General features: G+C 37.8%; 1 protein-coding gene across 1 annotated transcript in view; it reads right to left on the reverse strand.

The window, feature by feature from the left end:
* tweek (transmembrane protein KIAA1109 homolog tweek) overlaps positions 1–22386 on the reverse strand; it is a 1221702-nt gene that overhangs the window by 576984 nt on the left and 622332 nt on the right. Inside the window, 1 exon segment of the mRNA XM_090406645.1 lies at positions 14178–14274. Coding sequence (XP_090262771.1) covers positions 14178–14274 — 97 coding nt within the window.

The raw sequence follows: 22386 nt of genomic DNA on the forward strand, positions 1-22386 counted from the left end.
CAGGAAGATTCTAAGAATAGGATGGGTACAGAAAATCACCAATGAAGAGCTCTATCAGAAGATACAACCAAAACAGAATCCAATGCAGAAGATTATAAAACGGATCCTTTCCTTTAAGCTTGCACGGTGATCCGAATGCATTTTTGAAAATTAAGGAGACAACTACCATGTTTGAATAAAAACTTTAGTTTAATATAACTAAAATCTACATTCGACGTTTCGACCTTTATGTCAAGGTCATTTTCTAGAGCATACAACTACAACAAGACAACAAGCATACACAGACACAGACAACAAGCTACACTACAATCAAACTGGTTTCTTAAAGTTACTGACCAACCGCTACAACAATTGTTGGCCTGACCTCTGGTGGAAAAAAAAAATTAAAAAAATAAAAATAAAATAAAATTATACATTGACGCTAGAGTCCTATTATTATAACCAAGACATAATACTAATGAAATCGGATAAAGGCAATGGCACTGTCATCCTTGACAGGTCAACATACATACTTCAGATGAATCAACTAGTAGCCGATAACAACACATATAGCTGGTAAATTATAACCCAACAAAGAGGATAAAGGATAAAACAGAGAAACTACTCAAGTCCATCACTTCTTGGCCACCAGACACAGTTAAAATACTCAAACTCCACCATGCCTACCCCACCAGAATATATGGGGTCCCGAAAATACACAAACAAAATGTGCCCCTTCGACCAATTGTGGAAGGAACAGATAGCCCCAATTACCACTTAGCCAAGAAATTAGCATCAAAACTCAAGGAGTTGGTAGGTCATTTCCCCTCCTACATAAAGAACACACAACACTTTATAAACAAAATTAAAAACATAACACTCAACAAAGATGACTTATTAGTCAGTTAAGACGTTTTTGCCCTTTTCACAAATGTCCACATCAATGACACAATTCTCCTACCACAGAACAAATTTTCGCCCGACATTACGGCCTCTTTGCCCACATACTACAGTCCGGTTATTTCGTGTGGCAAAACAAATTTTACCTACAAAAAGAAGGTATAGCCATGGGCTCACCATTATCCCCCCCCCCCAATTGCTAACTTCTACATGGAAACCTTTGAGCAAAGGGCTCTTGATTCCGCTACGCTAAGACCGACGGTCTGGCTTGGATACATTGCCAACGTGTTCGCGATCTGGCTGCTCGGGTTACAAACGCTAAACACATTCCTTACCCACCTGAACAAACAACACGAACGCATACAATTTACCATCGAAATCAAAAATCAAAACTCGCTCCCGTTCCTAGACACACATCTTCCTTCAGGCAGTCTATCCTTCACAGTCTACCAAAAACCGAAACACACGGGCCAATACATACATGCTAATTCATATCACCACCCATCACAAAAATATGGAGTCATTAACATCCTTAAAAACAGAGCTACAACAATTTGCTCTAACCAGCAAGCCCTGAAACAAGAACTAAAAATCATCAGCGACACATTCATAAATAATGGCCATAACAAAAATACTATTAATAAAATACTCCATAAAACAACAACAAAAACGAATCTAGATTACAATAAAACCATAGTCATCCCATACATTAAAGGGTTAACAGAAAAAATCAACAGAATCCTACAACATTATAACCTCAATGCCACCATTACGCCACCCACTAAACTTAAAACCATATTCAGCTCCTCTAAGGATCCTCTCCTCCCATTGGCACATCCTGGAGTCTATTGCATCCGCTGCACCTGTAACTTACCGTACATTGGTGAAACCGGACGGACAATCTCTATACGTAAGAAAGAACATGTTAGACACATTAAATATAACCATTATGGTGAAGCAGGCCTCTCAGATCACGCGCTCAACACCTTACACCAAATCAACTGGAAAAGCACCCTCTCTTTACACCATACAAAAACTTGGTATAAAAGGAAATTTAAGGAAGCCTGCGAAATCCTGATAAACCACCCAAATATCAACAACAAAGATGGCATGAAAACTCCAAGGATCTGGATGGTACACATTCAGTCTACCTAATATATAAGATCCAGCATGAGTCAGGACTCTAGCCAATCTTCAGCTAGTATCAGAAACCATTCCATACCAACTGGCTGGAATGTACATTTATAATCATGATGTTAATATATGTATATATAGATAGATACATAGACTTGTTGTTGCGCCCAATGTATTTCTACAACAAACAGATAACACTAATAATAGGACTCTAGTGTTGATGTATATTTTTTTTTTTCACCAGAGGTCAGGCCAACAATAGTTGTAGCGGTTGGTCAGTAACTTTAACAAACCAGCTTGATTGTAGTGTTGCTTGTTGTCTGTGTATAGTTGTATGCTCCAGAAGATGACCTTGACATAAAGGTTGAAACGTCGAATGTAGATTTTAGTTATATTAAACTAAAGTTTTTATTCAAACACGGTAGTTGTCTCCATAATATTCAAAAATGTATTATAAAACGGAAGCTGCAATTATTTGGACACATCTGTAAAATGAGTGAGAAATAGAAGATAAAGACATTTATGTTTGGTATTTTGGATGGTTTAAACAGAAGAGGTAGACCATACAGAGAATGGATAGACGATATAAAAGACTGGTGTGGATGTACAAAAACTGCAACACTGTGCGCTGGACAAAGAAAGGTGGAAGAAGATAGTGAAGCAGGCATCAGACATCAACGGGCAGTGAGCCCATGGTTCGTGATGATGATGATGCATCATGAATGATGCCTTCCATAAGAAGGGTAGAACATGCAATTTTGTCACGGATGACATTCCAGTCCAAAGTGTAACAAACTTAATCTCCTCTGGCTTAAAATTTCCTTATCTAACTCTGTTCTCTTTATTTATAGCTTTTACGCACTCTTCTAATTCAGATGCTATACTAATTTCTGATTATTTAGCAAGGAAAGTTAATCATCCACAATCTAATTATCCAGACAATGATATAATCTTCCTTGGAAACTTAACATTCATAATTCAAATTATGAATGTTAAGTTTCTTGGATATTTTTTTTAACCAGCTCTCCATCTAAATACATTGTATGTTAGCTTTTCTTGTGGTAACTCCTACCATAACCTTATTGGTGTTTCTTTTCCTAGACATTGACGTTCTCTCCACCAATCTCAGCCTCATATCCAATGGCATTACAGCAGTAACAACTGTGAGGAATATCAATATTTCTATGTCTCGCTTCCATCATGGTCTGATTACTGTTTCTGTGAGATCTCCTGATTCAAGCACCTGCTCAATCCAAATAACTGAAACTATTCTTGCTGATACGAGGGCCTTTATTCCACACACTATTCAAAATCCCTAACCACTATCCAAGTCCTGGTTCAACAACAAAAGTATACAAAAGCGGTGTAAGAGAAAAATTCAAACGTTCAAGGCCTTAAGCCAAGAACTTCATATTTTCAAATAGCTTATACTACAGCCTATAAGAACTGTTTTAATTTAATTATATTTTTTAAACAAACTCTTACAAAGCAGATATTGTAAAGATCAAATGCAAAAAGCTTGTTCCCTGCTCAAATAGCAGCTGAACCTTCTTGTCTCTTGTGAAGGCTATTAATATTAATGTGAAGGCCTGATGACTATTAATAAATGACAAAGATAAAGCAGACTTCCTTTCATTGTAGAAATGACTCAGACAAGTCCTTACTATATCACAAATCTTCTCTTGTCAAAAAGGGCATCAGGAACATACTCAATGGTCTTGATTCTAATAAGTCCCCTGTTTCAAATGGTATCACTCTAGTTGTACTGCCACATTAACACCTATCATCTTTACAAGCTGTAAAGATGATACTGTTATCTGTCATCTTGAAATTATCCATCAAGATGGAAACAAGTCTTTATCTAGCATGCTCTCAAGGAAGACAGAAGCCATCAAGCTTTTGTCCCAATGCTCTCACAAAATACTCTTGAAAATAAAGGAAAAAGTAATCAAGTAATTAATTAAGCAAACCACAACTTCGAGATTCACCTATTAATTAGTAATAATTAATATGCATTCTCTCACTATGGCTCCATGGTAGGAGATCGACGATGGAGCCATAATGAGAGGTGGAGCCATGGAAAAGTTTAAAGAACTCATAATCACTCTTGATAATTTGAAAACATTTGATTAAGTCTGACACTGCAGCTGTTCTTGTTTACTGTTTTTGTGGTGCATAAGCATCTGTATGTATATTTTTCATGTGGCTCCACTCATGAAAGGTTGTAACTTAAATGAATTTCTCTGAACACATGAATTTCTTTCTCTCATTCTATTCTCTCTCTCTCTCTCTCTCTCTCTCTATATATATATATATATATTATTTTTATATATAATAAATAAAATGTTTATTTTTATCTATTGCTTTCTGAAAATTTAGATTATAAATTCTGAAAACCCTTATATAATCTGAAACATTTCCAAGCCACTTTAGGCCAGAAATAAACAATCATAAATATCCCATGCTCACAGCAGGATATGAGTCTCCAGAGTGTTGATTGGAGACAAGATGTACTAACTACTTAGTCAACTGGGCTGGCCATAAGAATTGCAAAAATTTGTGAGGTGTATAGAGGAATATAGAAGGGACAAGAAAGTTAAGCAGCAAAGGAGAGACAATAATGAACTGAAACAGATAAGATAAGCCAGCCTGGTTGCATGAGTGGTCAGCGTATCCGCTTTCCAGCCAAAAGGCTGCAGGTTCGAATCCTGCCGTGGGTGTGGATGTTTGCTTGTGAAAATACTAGTGGTAGTGGTTGGTGATAGATGGCGTTGGTTTAGATCATGAAGATAGTTATGGCTGGTGGAGTGGTGGAGATGGAGAGTTGAAGAGTAGGTACCCTCCCTCGATGAGTCTTTGCACTCCCTGGAGGTTTTATGTAATAATAATATCAAGTAATGATAATCAGGTAAGTAAAGTTGAAAATAAAAAAAGGATGCTGTTTGGTATGGCAATTCCTTCATAAAGCATGCCATTGATGATTGCATTATTAGTCTGAGGTTTCCCAATGCAAATATTGCCAGCCTGGTTGGCCCGAGTGGTTAGCGTATCCGCTCTGCAGCCAAAAGGCTGTGGGTTTGAATCCTTCCGTGGGCATGGATGTTTGCGATTGTCTGTGAAAATGCTAGTGGTGGTAGGCAGTAGATGGAATTGTGTAAATGATGATGGTAGTTGTGGTTCGCTGTAGTCGGTGGATTGAGTGGTTGAGACAGAGAACTGTAGAGTAGGCACCCTCCTTTGATGAGTCTTTGGACTCCTTGGAGGTGTTACAAAATAATAATAATTAATATTATCATCATCATGAATATCAAGGATTTAGGCCTAGCGTGGCCTGTTCCGGCATTAGAAGTCATCGCTGAATCGTTTAAGAGGACGTCCTGGTTTTCTTTTTCCTAATGGCTTGCACTTCAAGGCTTGTTTTGGTAATCTTTCTATTTTCATTCTTTGAACGTGTTCCATCCATTTATGTTTATATTTTTTAATTTTTTCTATTATAGATTCTTGGTTTAATTCTTTCACAATTTCTTCGTTTCTTTTGTGAACAAATAGAGTATACTTTGCAGTTTTTCTCATAAACTTCATTTCTGCTGTTATTAATCTTCATTTGTCTTTTTGTTTTATTATCCAGACTTCACTTCCATACAATAAGACTGGTAGGGCTAATGTATTGTATACTTTTAGTCTGGTTTGTTTTTGAACTAGGTTTGGTTTAAATATAGAGTTAATTACACCTGTTATTTTTAAATATTTTGCAATTTTTACATTTATATCTTTTTCATTTTCATGTGTGATCATTTGGATGTCCGGAAAAACCCCTAACTCTTGGAAAAAAGCACTGGTCATCCCAATCTATAAAAAAGGAAATAAAGACAATTGCAATAATTATAGGGGAATTAGCCTGCTGAATACAGGATATAAAATATATGCAGGAATATTAAAAGAGAAACTAAGCAGCATTATAGAAAACAAATTACTAGAAGAACAAAATGGCTTCCGCAAAGGCCGATCCTGCATAGATCCAATTTTTACTTTAAAATTATTAATAGAAAAGAGAAGAGAATTTCAAAAAGAAACACACGTGGCCTTTATTAATTATGAAAAAGCGTTTGACAAAATTAGTAGACAAAAATTGTTTAAAATATTAACCAATTTAAACATACCAAACCAACTTTTACAATCTATTCAAGAAATATATACAGGAAATAAAATAGCAGTTAAATTAGAACACACCTCAGAATGGAAAGATATATCAAGAGGAGTACGACAAGGATGTACCTTCTCACCTCTGCTTTTCAATATATATATATATAAATGAAATATTAACAATCTGGAAACAGCATAACCCATTTGGTATACAAATGACCCCGCAAATGAAGATAGATACACTACTATTTGCAGATGATCAAATAGTATTAGCTACATCAGAAGATGACTTACAAAGATCATTAAAATCATTAAATGATATCTCAAAGCAATATAATATGACAATATCCAAAGAAAAAACAAAAATAATGGCATTCAAAGGAGAAAACCCAATAAGAAGTAAAATAGTGATAGATAATAAAATACTAGAACAAGTAAACACTTTCAGATACTTGGGATGTGATCTATCATACGAAGAAAAAAAAGACATAGACACTAAAATATCAAACTTTGTCAAAGTAAATGGCATAATAAACAGTATATTTAAGCCATCCCTGGTACAAAAACACACTAGAATCAGACTATATAATGTCTTGTCAAAACCAACTCTACTATACGGAAGCGAAACATGGACCATGAAAAGGAAAGATGAAAAACGAATTCAAACAGCAGAAATGAAGTTCCTCAGAAAAACAGCTGGATATACCAAGTGGGACCACAAAACAAATGAAGAAATCTTACAATCCCTAAAAATCAAACCAATTAATTACTACATAAGACAGTATAAACAAAAATGGCTAGAACATTTAAATCGAATGGACAACAGCAGACTACCAAAAATATTATACAGATACAAAATAAGTGGAAAAAGAAGAATCGGAAGACCAAGAAAGAGATGGCATGAGACCGGAACAGGCCACATGGCCTATATTCCATGTCAGGAAGAAGAAGAAGACGTGTGATCATACATCCTAGGTAGTTAAATGAATATACCTGTTCTAAGATCTTGTTATCTATTACTATCTTAGTTATTGCTGGATCTTGTCCTTGAAAGGCTATAGTTTTTGATTTTTCTGTTGATATTATCATATACCATAATCTTTGGCTATTTCATTTAGATCTAAATTAGCTTTCTGTAAATTATCTTACGAATTTGTAATTATTATTTGGTTGTTGGCAAAAAGGAGAGTGTTTAAGTTCACAGTAGGAGAAAGTTTAATACCTTGATGGCAATTTTTATTCCATTTTATTATTATTTCATTTAGGTAAATATTAAAAAGAGTTGCTGAGAGGAGACAACCCGGTCAGACCCGTTGGTTTATCTCTCTTGTATATGATAGCTGATGGTTTAATCTTATTTGTATTTGATTATTTTATTTTTTGTTTGATTATTGATTATTTGTATTTGATATACTTATGATAGCTGTTAGGATATTATTTGGTATTTGTCTTTCTTTTAATATGTTAAATAAAATCTTCTTTTAACTTTGTCAAAGTTAAAAGAAGATTTTTCTTTTAACTTTGAAAAAGCATTTGTCAAATGCTTTTTCAAAGTCAATAAATGCAATATGTGTTTTTAAATTGTATTCTCTTCTTTTCTCTATTATTAATTTTAGGCAAAAGGCCAGATCTATACATGAACGTCCTTTTCTAAATCCATTCTGTACTTCTAAAATAAAGTTTTCGGAATTGTGAAAATTATTATTATATTAATTAATTATTATATTAATAATTAATATTATTAATATAATAATAATAATAAGAGAGTTATATGCAAGAGATGGATTACATTTGAAGAGAACTGTTGTTTTTATGAGCGAGTATATATCAGGGAAGGGAAACTACAATTGCAAAGGTGAAATATAGTAGAAATAGCCTCATGGGGATACTGGTTTGAGAAATGAGAGGGCGTACACTATATTACAGGGTCAGGTGAAGTATGAGGGGAGTAATAATAGCTATAAGAATACTGGCAATTAACTTTTTTTCTTTTTTTTTTTCTTTCTGTATACAAATGCTAGGAGAATTAGGAATAAAGAGAAGGAGGTTTTGGCATTGATTACTCAGCCTCTCTAAATGTTGTTAGTATCAGTGAAACATGGTTAACTGAGGAGGGTATTCTAACAGTGATAGAAATCAAAGGGTATAGCATATTTTGGCAGGATAGAGAGGATAGATGTGATGGTGTTTTACTCATGATAAGGGACATATTGTGCCCTCTCAGGGGTGGAAAATCACACTGAGATAACACTAATGGCTTTGAGAGTATATGGTGTGAGATAGATGTTTATAAGACAAGATATTTAGTGGGATGATGCTACAGACCAGGGAATATAACTACGAGGGTGGTCTGAAAAGTTCTTGGCCTCGACCATAGATGGCAGCATTACCAGCAAGATTTTTTTTTTCTAAGTTGGTACATCTGTCATAAGCATCCGTGTGAATTTGCAAGCCATTCTATCAAGTAGTTTATTTTATACAGCTGTCTGAAGCAAAAGTGTTATCTCTGTATCCCTTGAAATGGATAAAATTGAGTATCGTGCAGTTATAAAATTCTTTGTAAAAGAAGGTTTAACGGCAAAAGAAATTCATTTGAAGTTCATAAAAGTTTATGGGCACTCTTCTCCTTCGATTTTGACAATTAAGAAATGGTCTGCTGAGTTTAAATGTGGCCATACCAGCCTTGAAGATGATCCATGTGAAGGACGTCCAAAAAAGTGTAACAACACCAGAAATCATTGATCAAGTGAACGATATGGTGTTGGATTACTGGCGAGTAAAAGTAGTGAAATTGCTGAGACTATACGCACTTCAAAAGAACCTGTACATTATAACATTATGCAAATGAATTATGAATTATGGGTGCTGCATTTGCTCACAGCAGATCAAAAACGCATTCGTTTGAAAATCTCTGAACAGTGTTTGGAGCATTTTAACAAGAATAAAACTGGTTTTGTGCATTGATTTATTACTACGGATGAGAACTGGATTCACCATTACACACCAGAATCCAAACAGCAGTCAAAACAGTGGACAGAAGCCTGTCGTCGCCAAAGAAGACAAAGTCGGTTCCGTCAGCAAGAAAGGTGATGACATCGGTGTTTTGGAATGCTAAAGGCATTTTGTTTATTAATTATCTTGAAAAGAGTAAAATGATAACTGGGGAATATTATTCCGATCTTTTAAGTAGACTAGATGAAAAAATTCATGAGTAAAGACCCAGTTTGCAGAAGAAAAAAATCATCTTTCATTAACAATACACCTGCCCACAAAGGTGTTTTGGCAATGGGAAAATGAATTGATCTGCACTATGAATTGTTGGAACATTCACCCTAATCCCCAGATTTGGCTCTCTCTGACTGCTATCTCTTCCCCAAACTAAAACTCTTCCTCGCTGGTCAACATTTTTCTTCGAATCAAGAGGTGGTTGTAGCTGTAGAGGGGTATTTTGCAGATCTTACTGAGAACCACTACAGGGATAGGATAATCGCTGGGATAAATGTATTAGTATTAAGGGAGATTATGTTGAAAAATAAAAATAATTTTGAAATTATAAATTCATTTTTTCATTGTTAGGCCGATAACTTTTCAGACCCCTTTCATAGTGATGAGCAGAAAATGTTTAGGCAAATTAGTTTGGCAAGTGCAAAGCAAGTGATCATTATGGAGGACTTCAACTATAGCAACATAAACTGGGCAAAGTAGACAGGCATGCCAATAAAGGAACTGAATTTTTGGATTTTTATTTTTGAGGAGCAAATGTCTGGTGGCAGGAACATGGAGATCTCAAGATTTCTGGATTTGGTCGTACCACAGAGGATCTATTTGTGACTGAGACGTCATACTCCCCCCCCCCCCCTCCAATGGTGAGAGAGTGACCAAGTAGTCCTGACTTGGAGGATGAATAGGCATGTGGGGCTATCAAAATAGAAAGTATTTATGTAGAATTATAAGGCAGGTAAAAATGATTGACTTAAAACCAGCTTGCAGTAGTGCAATGAATGAAAGAATTTGAAGGAAGAGGGGTCATTAGTGCATGAAATATACTTAAAAAAGAAGTTGTTGATGGCAATGGTAGATTGCATACCTACAGTGTAGAAGATAAAGCAATTTCGAGTCAAACTGTGCCAAGGAAAATAAAAAGGGAATTACAGAAGAAAAGAGAGATTATGGAAGACATATAAAAGGAGAAGAGGTGGAAGTTGCATGAAGAATATAAAGCTCAGGCTAGAGAAGTGAATGATATTGGTAATGAGAGAAAAACTATAATATAAGAGGAGACTGGCACTGCAATCCAAGGATAATTCCCAAAGTGAGTATTAGGAGAAATGATAGTGTACAAATTACCTTGCTGGATGGAAATGGGAATCTGGTGATGAAAGCAGATGACATAGTTGAACTATTTAATGATCACTTTATTAGAGTGTTTTATCCTGGCAAAGCAGGCTATATTCCTAGACAGATAATGAGTAATGAAGTGATAGAAGTGAAGGAAGAGGATGTATTCGAATACTCATCTCATCTTCTTTATACCCTCTTTTACCTTGCGGTGTCGGGGGTCCATTGATCATCGGACCTCAATCCGTTTACAGGATAAGGTGGTCAGCCTTATGCCCCGGTATATTCTATGGCCTGTAGTGTTAAGTTCTCAAGGCCAGTTTGTCTGCTTTGCGGGATAAAAAACCCTGCTGTCCACGCCCAAGACTGGCTAACTTGGCTATGGCTGAGGAAGATCCTTCAGCTCCTCACGTCACCGACGGGAATCGAACCTAGGACACTCCTTCCCCAGGCATATGGTTGCAAAGCGCATAACCACTAGGCTAACCGCGCGGACTATATTCGAATACTGAATATGCTAAATGCTAATAAGACAGGAATGTGCCATGGAACTGATTGTGCATTAGCTTGACTGTTCAATGAAAGGCTTGCAATGGGACAGGTTCCTGGAGATAGAAAGGGGGGTAAGATAGTACCATTGCATAACGGTGGCAGTAGTTGGAGATATCAAATTATTAGCCTGTTTGTATTTATTCTGTACTTTTTAAAATTCTGGAGAAATCAATAACACTCATATTCAAAATTGGGTAGCTGAGGACAACATTATTTATGCAAGAGATAAAAAATCTGGTAACTTTTTACAATGGAGTAACAAGAGCAGTGGATGAGGGTAAGGGGTACACTGTTATTTTTTTTTTTTGGATTTTTCAAAGGCATATGAAAGGATGCCACATGACAAGTTGATTTTTAAGTTTTTAATTTTAAGTTTAATTTTAAGCACATATGGACTTGGATATCAAGTTAGTGGAGTGGAGAGGATTGGTTATTGGCTAACTGATAGATATCAGAGGTGTACATGGAAGAGCACTATCAGTGAGAAAGGTCACAAATGGAGTTATACGGGATTCATTACTGGGGCCATTGCCATTTAATCTTTATATCAATGATATTTTCATGCAGGAGGATGTTCGGTTGTTTGCAGATGATGTGAAGCTTAGGAGTGTTATTAATAATAGTGCTGATGTTTTGGCTCATCAAGAGGATTCGAATAAGCTGGAAAGATTGGAAAATAAATAAGGATATCAGTTTAATGCAACTAAATTTAAGGTTTAAAAATTTGGGATAAACAGATGGGCTGCTTCATACTCACTTGGCAGGGTTATTCTGGAAGAAGTGGAGGAACAAGGGATCTCTGGGTGATTGTAGATAGAGATTTGAAGTTCCGAGGACAAATTGCAATAGGTTGCAAAGACATCTCAGAGAAATGCTGCAATGTTGAGGAGGACAGTGACCACAATAGATAAAAGCATGCTGGTCCCATTGTATAAAGCTTTGAGCACAGAAATCCACATCTGGATTTCTGTGCTCAGATCTGGTCACTGAGGTTTGAAGGGGATGAAATAACCTTGGAGAGGGGTGCAGAGACAGATGACAAAAATGATGTCAGGACTGCACAACATTGGGTTATGAGGAGAAACTGAGGGCATGCAGAGGTTCTTGGATAGAAGGCAAGAGGGGAGAGATATGAGCGAGACATTTAAGCTCTTGAAGATTTATTATTGTATTAATGCTGAAAAGATTTTTCATGAGGTGCTTAAGGGTCAAAGCTGTATAACTGAGAGGAAACCTCCACATAGCCCTTAAAGGAATGCAGAGAACCGGCCAGGGCTTCTGACCTAATGTCCAATCCTCACCTTCTCGTGGTGCACCCTGTTGGGTATCTACCTGGATACTGAATGAACGAGGATAGGCTGGAAATTTGGGATTTAGCTGACAAAATTGTATTCTTATTGGCTTAAACCAAAATACAAAATGATGCTACAACATGACAAAATTTCATACTGGCTGGGGCGTTGGCTGGTTAAACAAGGCCCCCGTTGTTTTCGCCAGGGAACCAGGGTGAACAGCAAAAAGTCAGCTACTGGAACAAATCTGAAAACACACCCCAACTCAACATCACCAGAGTTAAAGATCGGTGCTATCAAAATAAGAAGCCTGAATGGCAAAGAAATGGAGCTAACTGAGGAATTAAATAAGTACCAGATCGACATAATACGGGTGACTTAAACAAAAAAGCCAAAAACTGGCGAGATTTTTCTGGGCAATAAAGACAAAATGTTATATTCAAGCAATGACAATCAAGAAAAAGAAGGACTAGCCATAGTATTCAACACTAAATATGAGGCTAATCTACTTGAATGGCAGGCAGTCTCAAGTAGAGTGATGTGGGCAAATATGAGAATGGGGAACTGGACAATGAGACTTATTTGTGCCTATATAGGTTAGGTTTTACTACAGAATTCCGGAACTCAGGGGACTGGGCACCGTAGGCACCATGGGGGAGAAACCCCCTTTCGAGTCTTCAAAATTCGAGTCATCAGAATTCAAGAAGAACCGGCCTACCAGTTCGGAACTCGGGTGCGCCATAGGCGCCGTGGGGGGGGGGGGGGGGGCTTTCGAGTCTTTAAAATTCGAGTCATCAGAATTCAAGGAGAACCGGCCTACCAGTCAGGAACTCGGGGGTTGGGTGCCGTAGGCACAAAGGGGCAAGCTCCCCCCCCCCCCCTTTGAAGACTCGACACAGCAAATACCCAGAGCCTTCAAATTTCGAGTCATCAGAATTCAAGGAGAACCAGCCTACCAGTGCGGAACTCGGGGGAGCTGTAGGCGCCATGGGGGGGGGGGGGGGAGAGGCAGCACCACTTTCGAGTCTTTAAAATTCGAGTCATCAGAATTCAAGGAGAACCGAATTGCCAGTCAGGAACTCGGGGGGGGGGGGGACAACCCCCCTTTGAAGACTCAACAAGCAAGGGGGGCTTTTCAAGACTCGATACCCAGCATCTTCCCCGAGTGTTCAAAATTCGAGTCATCAGAATTCATGGAGAACCGGTCTACCAGTCCGGAACTCTGGGGGGTTGGTGCCATAGGCGTCAGGGGGGGGAAAACCCCCCTTTTGAAGACTCGACACTCAGAGGCTACCCTAAGTGTCGTCTTGAAAATTCGAATCATCAGGGGGGGGACGCCATAGGCACAAGGGAGCAAGCCCCCTTTGAAGACTCAACAAACAAGGGGGCTTTTGAAGACTCGATACCCAGCAGCTTCCCTGAGTGTTCAAAATCCGAGTCATCAGAATTCATGGAGAACTGGCCTACCAGTCCGGAACTCTGGGGGGGTTGGTGCCATATGCGTCAGGGGGGCCAAAACCCCCCTTTTGAAGACTCGACACTCAGGGGCTACCCTAAGTGTCAAGTCTTGAAAATTCGAGTCATCAGAACTGAAGGAGAACCGGCCTACCAGTCCGGAACACGGGGGGGTTGGGCACCGTAGGCGCTAGGCAGCATAGCCCCCCCTTAGTATATATACAATAATCTTAATGGCAGACTATTTTGGATTAACATTAATAGCAATATTATGTAACGTAAGCAATTAAGTAAGCACATGAACAGCAATGTCAAATGTAATAACATGAGGTATTAAAAATATAGAACAACTAAGTAAATATTTAAAACACAAAATTAGCATACCTTTATCTAAAGCAACTGGTTGAATGTAAATGAGTGGCCTATTGAGAGTAATTAGAACTGCTTCTTTATCTTCTGACTGACTGGATATCATTTCATCCTAATGTAAACATCAAACATCACAGCAAAGAGATTTAATCAATTATTGTAAAATAATAAATTAATTCTCAACAGAATCTCGAACAATTTTTTTTTTTTTTTAAAAAAGCAATATCTATGATTTCTTTGTTTACTTTGGTCACTTTGTTTACATATATTGAAGTATTTGTTTACATGTGCTGAAGTTCTTATAACATCTGTCGTGTGTAATTTTTATAGTCTTATACATCTGATAATATAAATCCGATGACTTACAAAACTTGTCAGGTTATACTGTTTATTTTAATAAATCTGTTTATGTTTAGAAACATGTGGTCTCAATAACAGAAATTAAATGAAAATTCTCATCAAACGTGAGAATATTTCAAGGCATGTTTGGGATTTATAAAGTTTAAGGAGTTCACTCTTAGAAAAGTGGTATTTTGAATGAAAAGAACAAGATTTTTGGAGACTTAGGATACAATGTATGTAATATGTTTGTGCCAGGATAAGCCAGATATGAAAGTCAGCTCAAGAAGGGATATCTGATCTTGACTAGAAATAAGAACATTATCAAAAGTAAGGAGTGAAGTAGGATTTTTCTAAGTTTTGATAGATAGACTGTGTTATTCATGGTGCCAATGTGAACAAGAACAATAGCAGCTAAGACATCTTTGTACAAGAGGTTTTACATGAGAAATTTTGTGAAATGTAGTCTGTATGTGCTATATATATGGGGAGTGGCGCTAGCGTCGCCGTAGCACGTGGCGGTGAATTTGAGCTGTGCAGAAGAAAGTGATTTTTAATCGGTGAATAGTCCGCTTTTTTCCCCATTTTTCTACGTTTTTGAGTGCTAAATTGTTTCTCTGAATACGAGTGTACTTCAGTGGTTGTTTTTTGGAAGTTAGTTGCTGTCGCGATATAATATATTTTGGTACCGTCGGAATCGAACGCGTAACGGTGGAAGACAAAACGAAGCTAAGTTACTGTATTTAGTTATATTTCATTTTATTTAATTATATTTAGTACTTAAATGTTCTGATGTTTGTACTTTTTTTCCTCTTATTTATTAATTGAATAATTATTAAGGATTAGGGTATAATTTGACAAAACACGTCACAGATAAGTATGGCACCTGTGCGAAGGAAAATGGCGGCCAGTAATGAAGGTTCGCCATCGTTATCAAAGAACGGTAGCATAAAAGAAATGAGTCAGTGTACTAGCTGTGAAATGTACGCTTTGCGGAGTGCGGTTAGATGATAATAAAGGATTGAATGTGTGTAGAAAATGTAGGGAGAATGCGGAATTGAAGTGTATTTCGGATCGTGAGTGTGATATTTTTGTCAACCTTCAGAATGAAGGAAACAGGGATATGACAAGAAACGGCAAGGTTGTACATGAAAATTGTGAGAGTGTGAATGTAGAAAGTGTGAATGATAGTATAAATGGTTTCTCAGAGAACAAAAATGATGAGATAGATGCATTGAGTGAGATCGCGTTGTTGAATAGTACGATAGAAAGAGCAAAACAGCAGCTAGAGTGCATGAACAAAAGTAGACTGAATGAACCAACCAATAATAAAAGGTATGACAGGAAAAATAGACGTATGAATGTGAACATGAACAAAATGAAGGATAGAGTGCTGTATGGAGACTCGTTAGTACGAGGTGTGTTAGTAGAGGATTTGACAAAATCGTACCAACCTGGTGCGACCATAAAGGACGTAACTGCGTCTATTAGAGAGCAAAAGGAAAGGGTGAAAGAAATGATTGTTGTGGCAGGTACGAATGATTTGAAAGGAGATAAAATGGAAATGATAGAAGACCTGAATGAATTGTTTGAGGTAGCAAAAGAAAAGAGTGAGAGAGTTAGAATGATTAGTCTTTTGCCACGGTATGACAGTGAAATGTTTAAAAGGAGGGCTATAATTGCAAATGACTTTATGCGTGGGTTATGTATGACGAGTGGTGTGGAATTTGTGGATGTGTGGAGTGAGTTCGATGGGCGAAAGGATCTATATAAGATGGATGGCTTGCATTTGAATGGTTACGGTGTAAGAAGACTTGAGAAAGTGTTGCTGAATGTAGTGGATGTGCAAATTCAGGGAAACTAGATTTGTTAGGGGGGGGGGGGGAGTTGAGATACAGTCCGTATGGAGGCAGTTGAATGTAAGAATGAATATAATATGCCAGAGCAAATAAGGACAACAAATCTGAATGGGATAGTTAATATAAGGCATCAAGGTAGGGTTGGGGCTAATGGGGGTCTTAAATTCATGTACACTAATACTAGGAGTATTAGGAACAAGAAGGAAGAGTTTTTGGCCATGGTTGGCACTTCCAGACCACAGGTTATAGGTATTAGTGAAACATGGCTGACTGTAGATGATATAACTAGTGGGATTGAATGTGATGGGTATAGTGTGTTCAGGAATGACAGAGAGAATAAAATGGGGGGAGGAGTATTGTTGATGATAGTTGATGAGCTCCAGCCAAGGAGAATAGAAGTTGAATTGCAGGATAGAGAAAAGAGCACATTTGAGGCCATTTGGTGTGAGATTGTGGCTAGCAGAACTAAATATACAATTGAGTGCTGCTATAGACCAGGTGATGGAAAAGATGGTGGTGACAGTATGCACAAGCAAATAGAAGAAATGGGTGGAAGGAGGGTGATTATTATGGGAGATTTCAACTATGGTCGCATTGATTGGAGTGAGGAGAGGACACACGGGAGGAAGGAACTGGATTTTATGCGGTTATTAAGGGATAACTTTCTGCGACAGCATGTAATGGAAAATACTAGGGGTCAGAGAGTGCTTGACCTAGTAATTACATCTGAGGATTTGGCTTTAACAAATATGACCACATTGCCACCAATCGGTGAGAGTGATCATAGGGTCTTGACTTAGGAGGTGGCTAAAGGTGTAGAATTTTCAATTAAGACAGGGTACTTGTGGAATTATCGGGCTGGAAAGTATGACAAGCTTAGGAGTTTGATTGGTTCAGTGCCATGGCATGTACAACTGCAAGGACTAGAAGTTGATAGTGCATGGGAGGTAGTTAAGAAGTGCTTGCATGAAGCAATGGCTGACTGTATACCTAGAGTCCGAATAATAAATCAAGTAGGGGTTAAATGGATGAATAACACCATTAAGCTTGAGTTGCAAAAAAAGAAACAACTATGGAGGGAATTTAAGGAGAAGGGTGATCGGCAGGCACATGAACAGTATAAAGCACAGGCCAGAAGGGTGACGAGTGTGGTAAGAAAAGCAAAAAAGGATTACGAAAGAACATTGGCCATGCGGGCTAAAGAGAATCCTAAACAGTTTTTTAATATGTAGCAAGTAAAAGGAAAAATGTACATGGCAGATTGATTTTAAAGAATGCCGATGGCAGGGAGGTAACTGAATCAGTTGAGATAGTTGAGTTACTGAGTGAGCACTTTGCAAAAGTATATCATCCAGGTGGTGACATTGCAGAAACGAATAAACCAGTAGATTATATGGGAATTGTGGTTAATGAAGCGGAGGTGAGTAGTCTATTGCATAACCTCAATGTCAATACATCTGTGGGATTGGATGGTATACCAGCTCGTGTTGTACGAGAAGCAGCTAAAGAATTGTCAGTACCCTTGACCATTTTGTTTAATTTGAGTCTCGGGTCTGGGTTAGTCCCGAGCGGGTGGAAAGAGGGGAAAATAGTTCCACTGCATAAAGGTGGTTCCAAGACTGCTGTAGTAAATTACCGACCGATTAGCATATCAGGAATCATTGTCAAGGTCTTAGAGAAAATAGTCAAGAGGAAAATACAAGATTGGATAGAGAAAATGGGATACTGTATCGGGGACAGCATGGTTTTGTGAAGGGTAGGTCATGCCTCAGTAACTTGCTCACGTATTATAACACAGTGACGGCTGAACTGGATAAGGGTAATGAGTTTACGGTGATTCTACTGGACCTTGCCAAGGCCTTTGACAGGATTCCACATGGAATTCTAATCAGTAAATTGCAGCATATGGGAATGGACATAGGGTTGGTGAGATGGATAGGAGGGTGGTTGACGGAGAGATATCAGAGAGTGGTTTACTCGGGAGTAGATTCCACAAGACGGCCTGTGACTAGTGGTGTGCCACAAGGATCTGTTCTTGGACCACTGCTGTTTAATTTGTTCATAAATGATATAGGAAATGATCTGAGAGGAACAGTTCATTTGTTTGCGGATGATGCGAAGTTGGGTAGGGCAATAGTGAATGCAGATGACGTCAAAATTTTGCAGGATGATTTAGATAGATTGGAGGTCTGGGCTAAGGAGAATGGATGTCAGTTTAATGTGGCAAAATGTAAGGTTATGCATTTTGAGGTGAAAAGATTGGCGGCAGTTTACTGCATTGGTGGAACCGTGCTCCAGGAAATTGATGAGGCACGAGATTTAGGAGTGTTGGTAGATAAGGAATTGAAATTTAGGGGACACATTGCAAAAGTGACCAAAACAGCTCATCAAATCACTTGGTTGCTGAAGAATACGATGACAAGCAGAGACAAGCAGGTTATTATTCCTCTGTATCGAGCCTTGATAAGACCCCATCTAGACTACTGTGCTCAGATTTGGTCACCTAGGTTTCTTCTTGATGGGGAGGAGGTGGAGAGGATTCAGAGGCGAGTGACCAAGATGATAGCTGGTCTGTGGAATGAACCGTATGAGAACAGGTTGAGGATTTGTGGGTTGCAAAAATTGGTTGATAGGCGGAGGAGGGGAGATATGATTGAGACATTCAAATTACTGAAGGGTTTCTATAAAATTAATTCAGAAGATATTTTTGAGAACAGGGCTGGTTTTGGGAGGACTAGGGGACATCCATGGAAACTGGGCAAAAGTGTGGTTAGTAGAGGTGTTAGAGCTGGGTTCTTTACTTTTAGAGTAGTGAATGAGTGGAATGCGCTCCCTGAGTCTGTGGTGGATGCTGTGACAGTGAATGAGTTTAAGGCGAGGTATGATAGATACTGTATGAATGTCAAATAGTTGTGATGAATATGATTTGGGGCCTCCCTCGATGAGTCCAATGACTCCCTAGAGTTGCCCGTAATAATAGTAATATTCATTGCTGAGAGAAAATGGATTGTGGTATAAGAGTGGCAGTGGAGAGACAGTGTGTCATAGATGTTTCATGAGCCAGAAATGCGAGTTTTGTCAGAATAGAGAGAATGAAATAGCACACATTAGTACTGAAAAGCTGTGAAACCAAAAGTACTGGAGTGAATGGAGTTCCAAGTTTAAATGATAGTGAAACAAATGGGAAAGAGAATATAAATCAGGTGATTGAAGATAGTGGGAAGATAGAATATGCAAAAGTTGCAGTGTTGGATGTAGAAGATGACACAAAGAAATAGCTTGTGTGCATGTAGTCCTTCACAGGACAAAGTGCAAGATTGAAAGGGTGCAGAAACAGCAAGAGATGAGTCAAAATGAGAATAAAAAAGCAAGAGGGCAAAAGCAAACAAACAAACAAAAATGTAAGAATAAATAAGAGAAAGCATGTAAGCAAATCATTTTTTTAAGGCTATTCTATGATAAGTGGGATTCTTCACAAGAGAGCTACAAAATCTTATTTCCCTGCTGTGAAAATTAATAATATTAGTAATGCTCTCAGAATGAAGAAAGGGAAGGTGAAAGAATTGAATGTTTTAGCTGGAACCAATGACCCAAGAGGTGAGAAGTACTGTATGAGAGAAGATATGAAAGAATAATTGGAAGTGAAAAAGAAAAGTGAGAGGGTGAAGTTTATAAGTCTGCTGCCATGCTATGATAGAAGCAAATTGAGAAGGAGGGCAATGATAGCTAATGAATCAATATGCAAGTTGTGCAGAAGGAATGACATAGAGTTTGTAAACCTATAGCCTTCATTTGATGGAGTAAAGATTTGTACAATGTTGATGAACTGTAGAATTGGAGTCAGATGTCTAGAGAGTGAGAGAGAGAGCTTTGCTCAATGAGAGTGAGGAAGTGCAAAGTCAGGAAAACTAAAGAAATTAGGTTGGATGCAGATGAGTGTATGTGTGAAGGAACTCATGAGGCAAATGAGTGTGAGAATGACCAACAAGTGCAGAATCTAGTCTCTCAAGCAAAAATATTGAATAAGGTAGTCAATTTAGGAAGTAAAGGTAGTTGGAGATCAAAAGGGATGCTGCAGTTTCCATATACTAATGCCAGAAGTATCAAGAACAAGAGGGAGGAGTTTTTGGCATTAGTTATGCAACCTTGCCAAACATTATAATCATCAGTGAAACTTGGCTAACTATCGATATTATAGTTACAGAGATTGAATGTGATGGAATTAGTATTTTCAGGCAGGAGAGAGAAGACAGGACAGAGGGGTGGAGTACTGCTGATAACAGCAGATGAATTACAGTCAGTGAGAGTAGGAATCAGTCAGGCATATGGCAGTTCTTTTGAGTCAATCTGGCATGAGATTAAGGCCAATTAGGACAAAATTTAAAACTGGTAATTGCTATATGCTGGGAGCACAGGGATGATGCGGAAGGCATGCATCAGCAGTTTAGTATAATGAATGAAATTTGAGTAATCATAATAGGGGAATTCAACTTTGAAAACATAGATTGAAAGGAGGAGCGATCACATGGCAGGAAGGAAATGGAATTTATACACCTACTGAGAGATAATTACTTGAAGCAGAATGTGATGAAGTGTTGGAATTTGTTATAGGGTCAGAAGACTTTTCCATAACTAAGGAGGCTACATTGCTTCCAATTGGGGAAAGTGATAATGTGGTCTTGACTTGGGAGGTAGCAAAATGTGGAAATTCTAATTAAGAAGGGGTATATGTCGAACTACAAGACCAGTGATTATGATACATTTAGGAAGCAGCTTGAAGCAGTACTGTGACATAAAGATCAGCAAGAAAAGAAGATTCACAGTGAATGGGGGATAGTCAAGGGATATCTGGAGATAGCAATATCATACTGTATACCCAAGGTCAGGAGAATAAATTAAGTAGGAGTTAGACAGATGAGTGGTATCATTAAGTATCAGCTGCAAAAAAAGTTGTGGAGGGTATATAAGGTGAAAAGTGATAGCTAACTCATGAACAGTATGAGGATCAAGCAAGGGCAAGAAATATGACCAGCATGGAAGGATAAATTTCATGAGTACAGATGGTAGAGAGGTAATGGAGGCCGACGAAATTGTTGAGCTAGTGAATGATCAGTTTCAAGGATATATCATCCAAGTGAAGATATTGTTATGACAGAGGTGAGAAGGACTTAAGTGGGAACAGAAGTTGAAGAATTGGAAGTACAGTAAAACCCCAAAGTAACGCGGCAGGTGGGACCAACAAAAAGCGCGTAAGTCGAATTCGCGTAACTCGGGGTATAATTTTGCATGTAATTTATATATACAAACATACAATTGGGACCAAAGGTTTACAAAAACACCTATATTTTTTAAGATATATAAACATAATTGTAGTTTTTTGTACATAAAAAAAAGAAAGTAATTTCGATGTCGATGGTTTCATAAAATCTAATAGATTCGTCTGACGGCATAATGTCTTTTTCTTGTCACACAAAATTTCTTCATAGCAAGCTAATGATTTTTTATTCCTTGCCTTTTGCCTTGTGGCTACAGTTCGTTCCTCGTTAGAATCTATGTCCTCCAAAATCTGTAAACCTTTCTTTTATGATTGTTCTTACTGTGGATTCCTGTAGGTCGAACTTCTTTGCTAGCTCACAAAATTTTCATTCCGCTTTCAAAATCCCTAATAATGTTGAGTTTTGTTTCCAAAGGCAATGTTTTTCCTTACTTAAATATAAAGAGTCAACAGGCTTCATTTCGGTGATATAAACATTATTTAAATTAAGGGAAAAAAAAATCAATGCTAGCTGTAGAAGAATCGGACTTGTTTCTTTTGGATGACATTATTATTTTTTATGTGATAAAATTTTTATCAAGAAAATAACATTAAACAATCACAAGGTTTGTAGACTATAAAAATCGTGTATGAATGGAGACCGTGCGAAACACGTCAGTGCTTGTTCACAGCATGTGCGACACTGGCGTATGCGGCCGGCACCTGAAAGATACGACTAGTGGTGAGGCGTGAAGTGGGACGGGAATATATA

This window comes from Typopeltis vanoorti, chromosome 16 (genome assembly GCF_054136105.1).
Source record: "Typopeltis vanoorti isolate ZY-2024b chromosome 16, IOZ_Tvanoo_1.0, whole genome shotgun sequence".
NCBI lineage: Eukaryota > Metazoa > Arthropoda > Arachnida > Uropygi > Thelyphonidae > Typopeltis > Typopeltis vanoorti.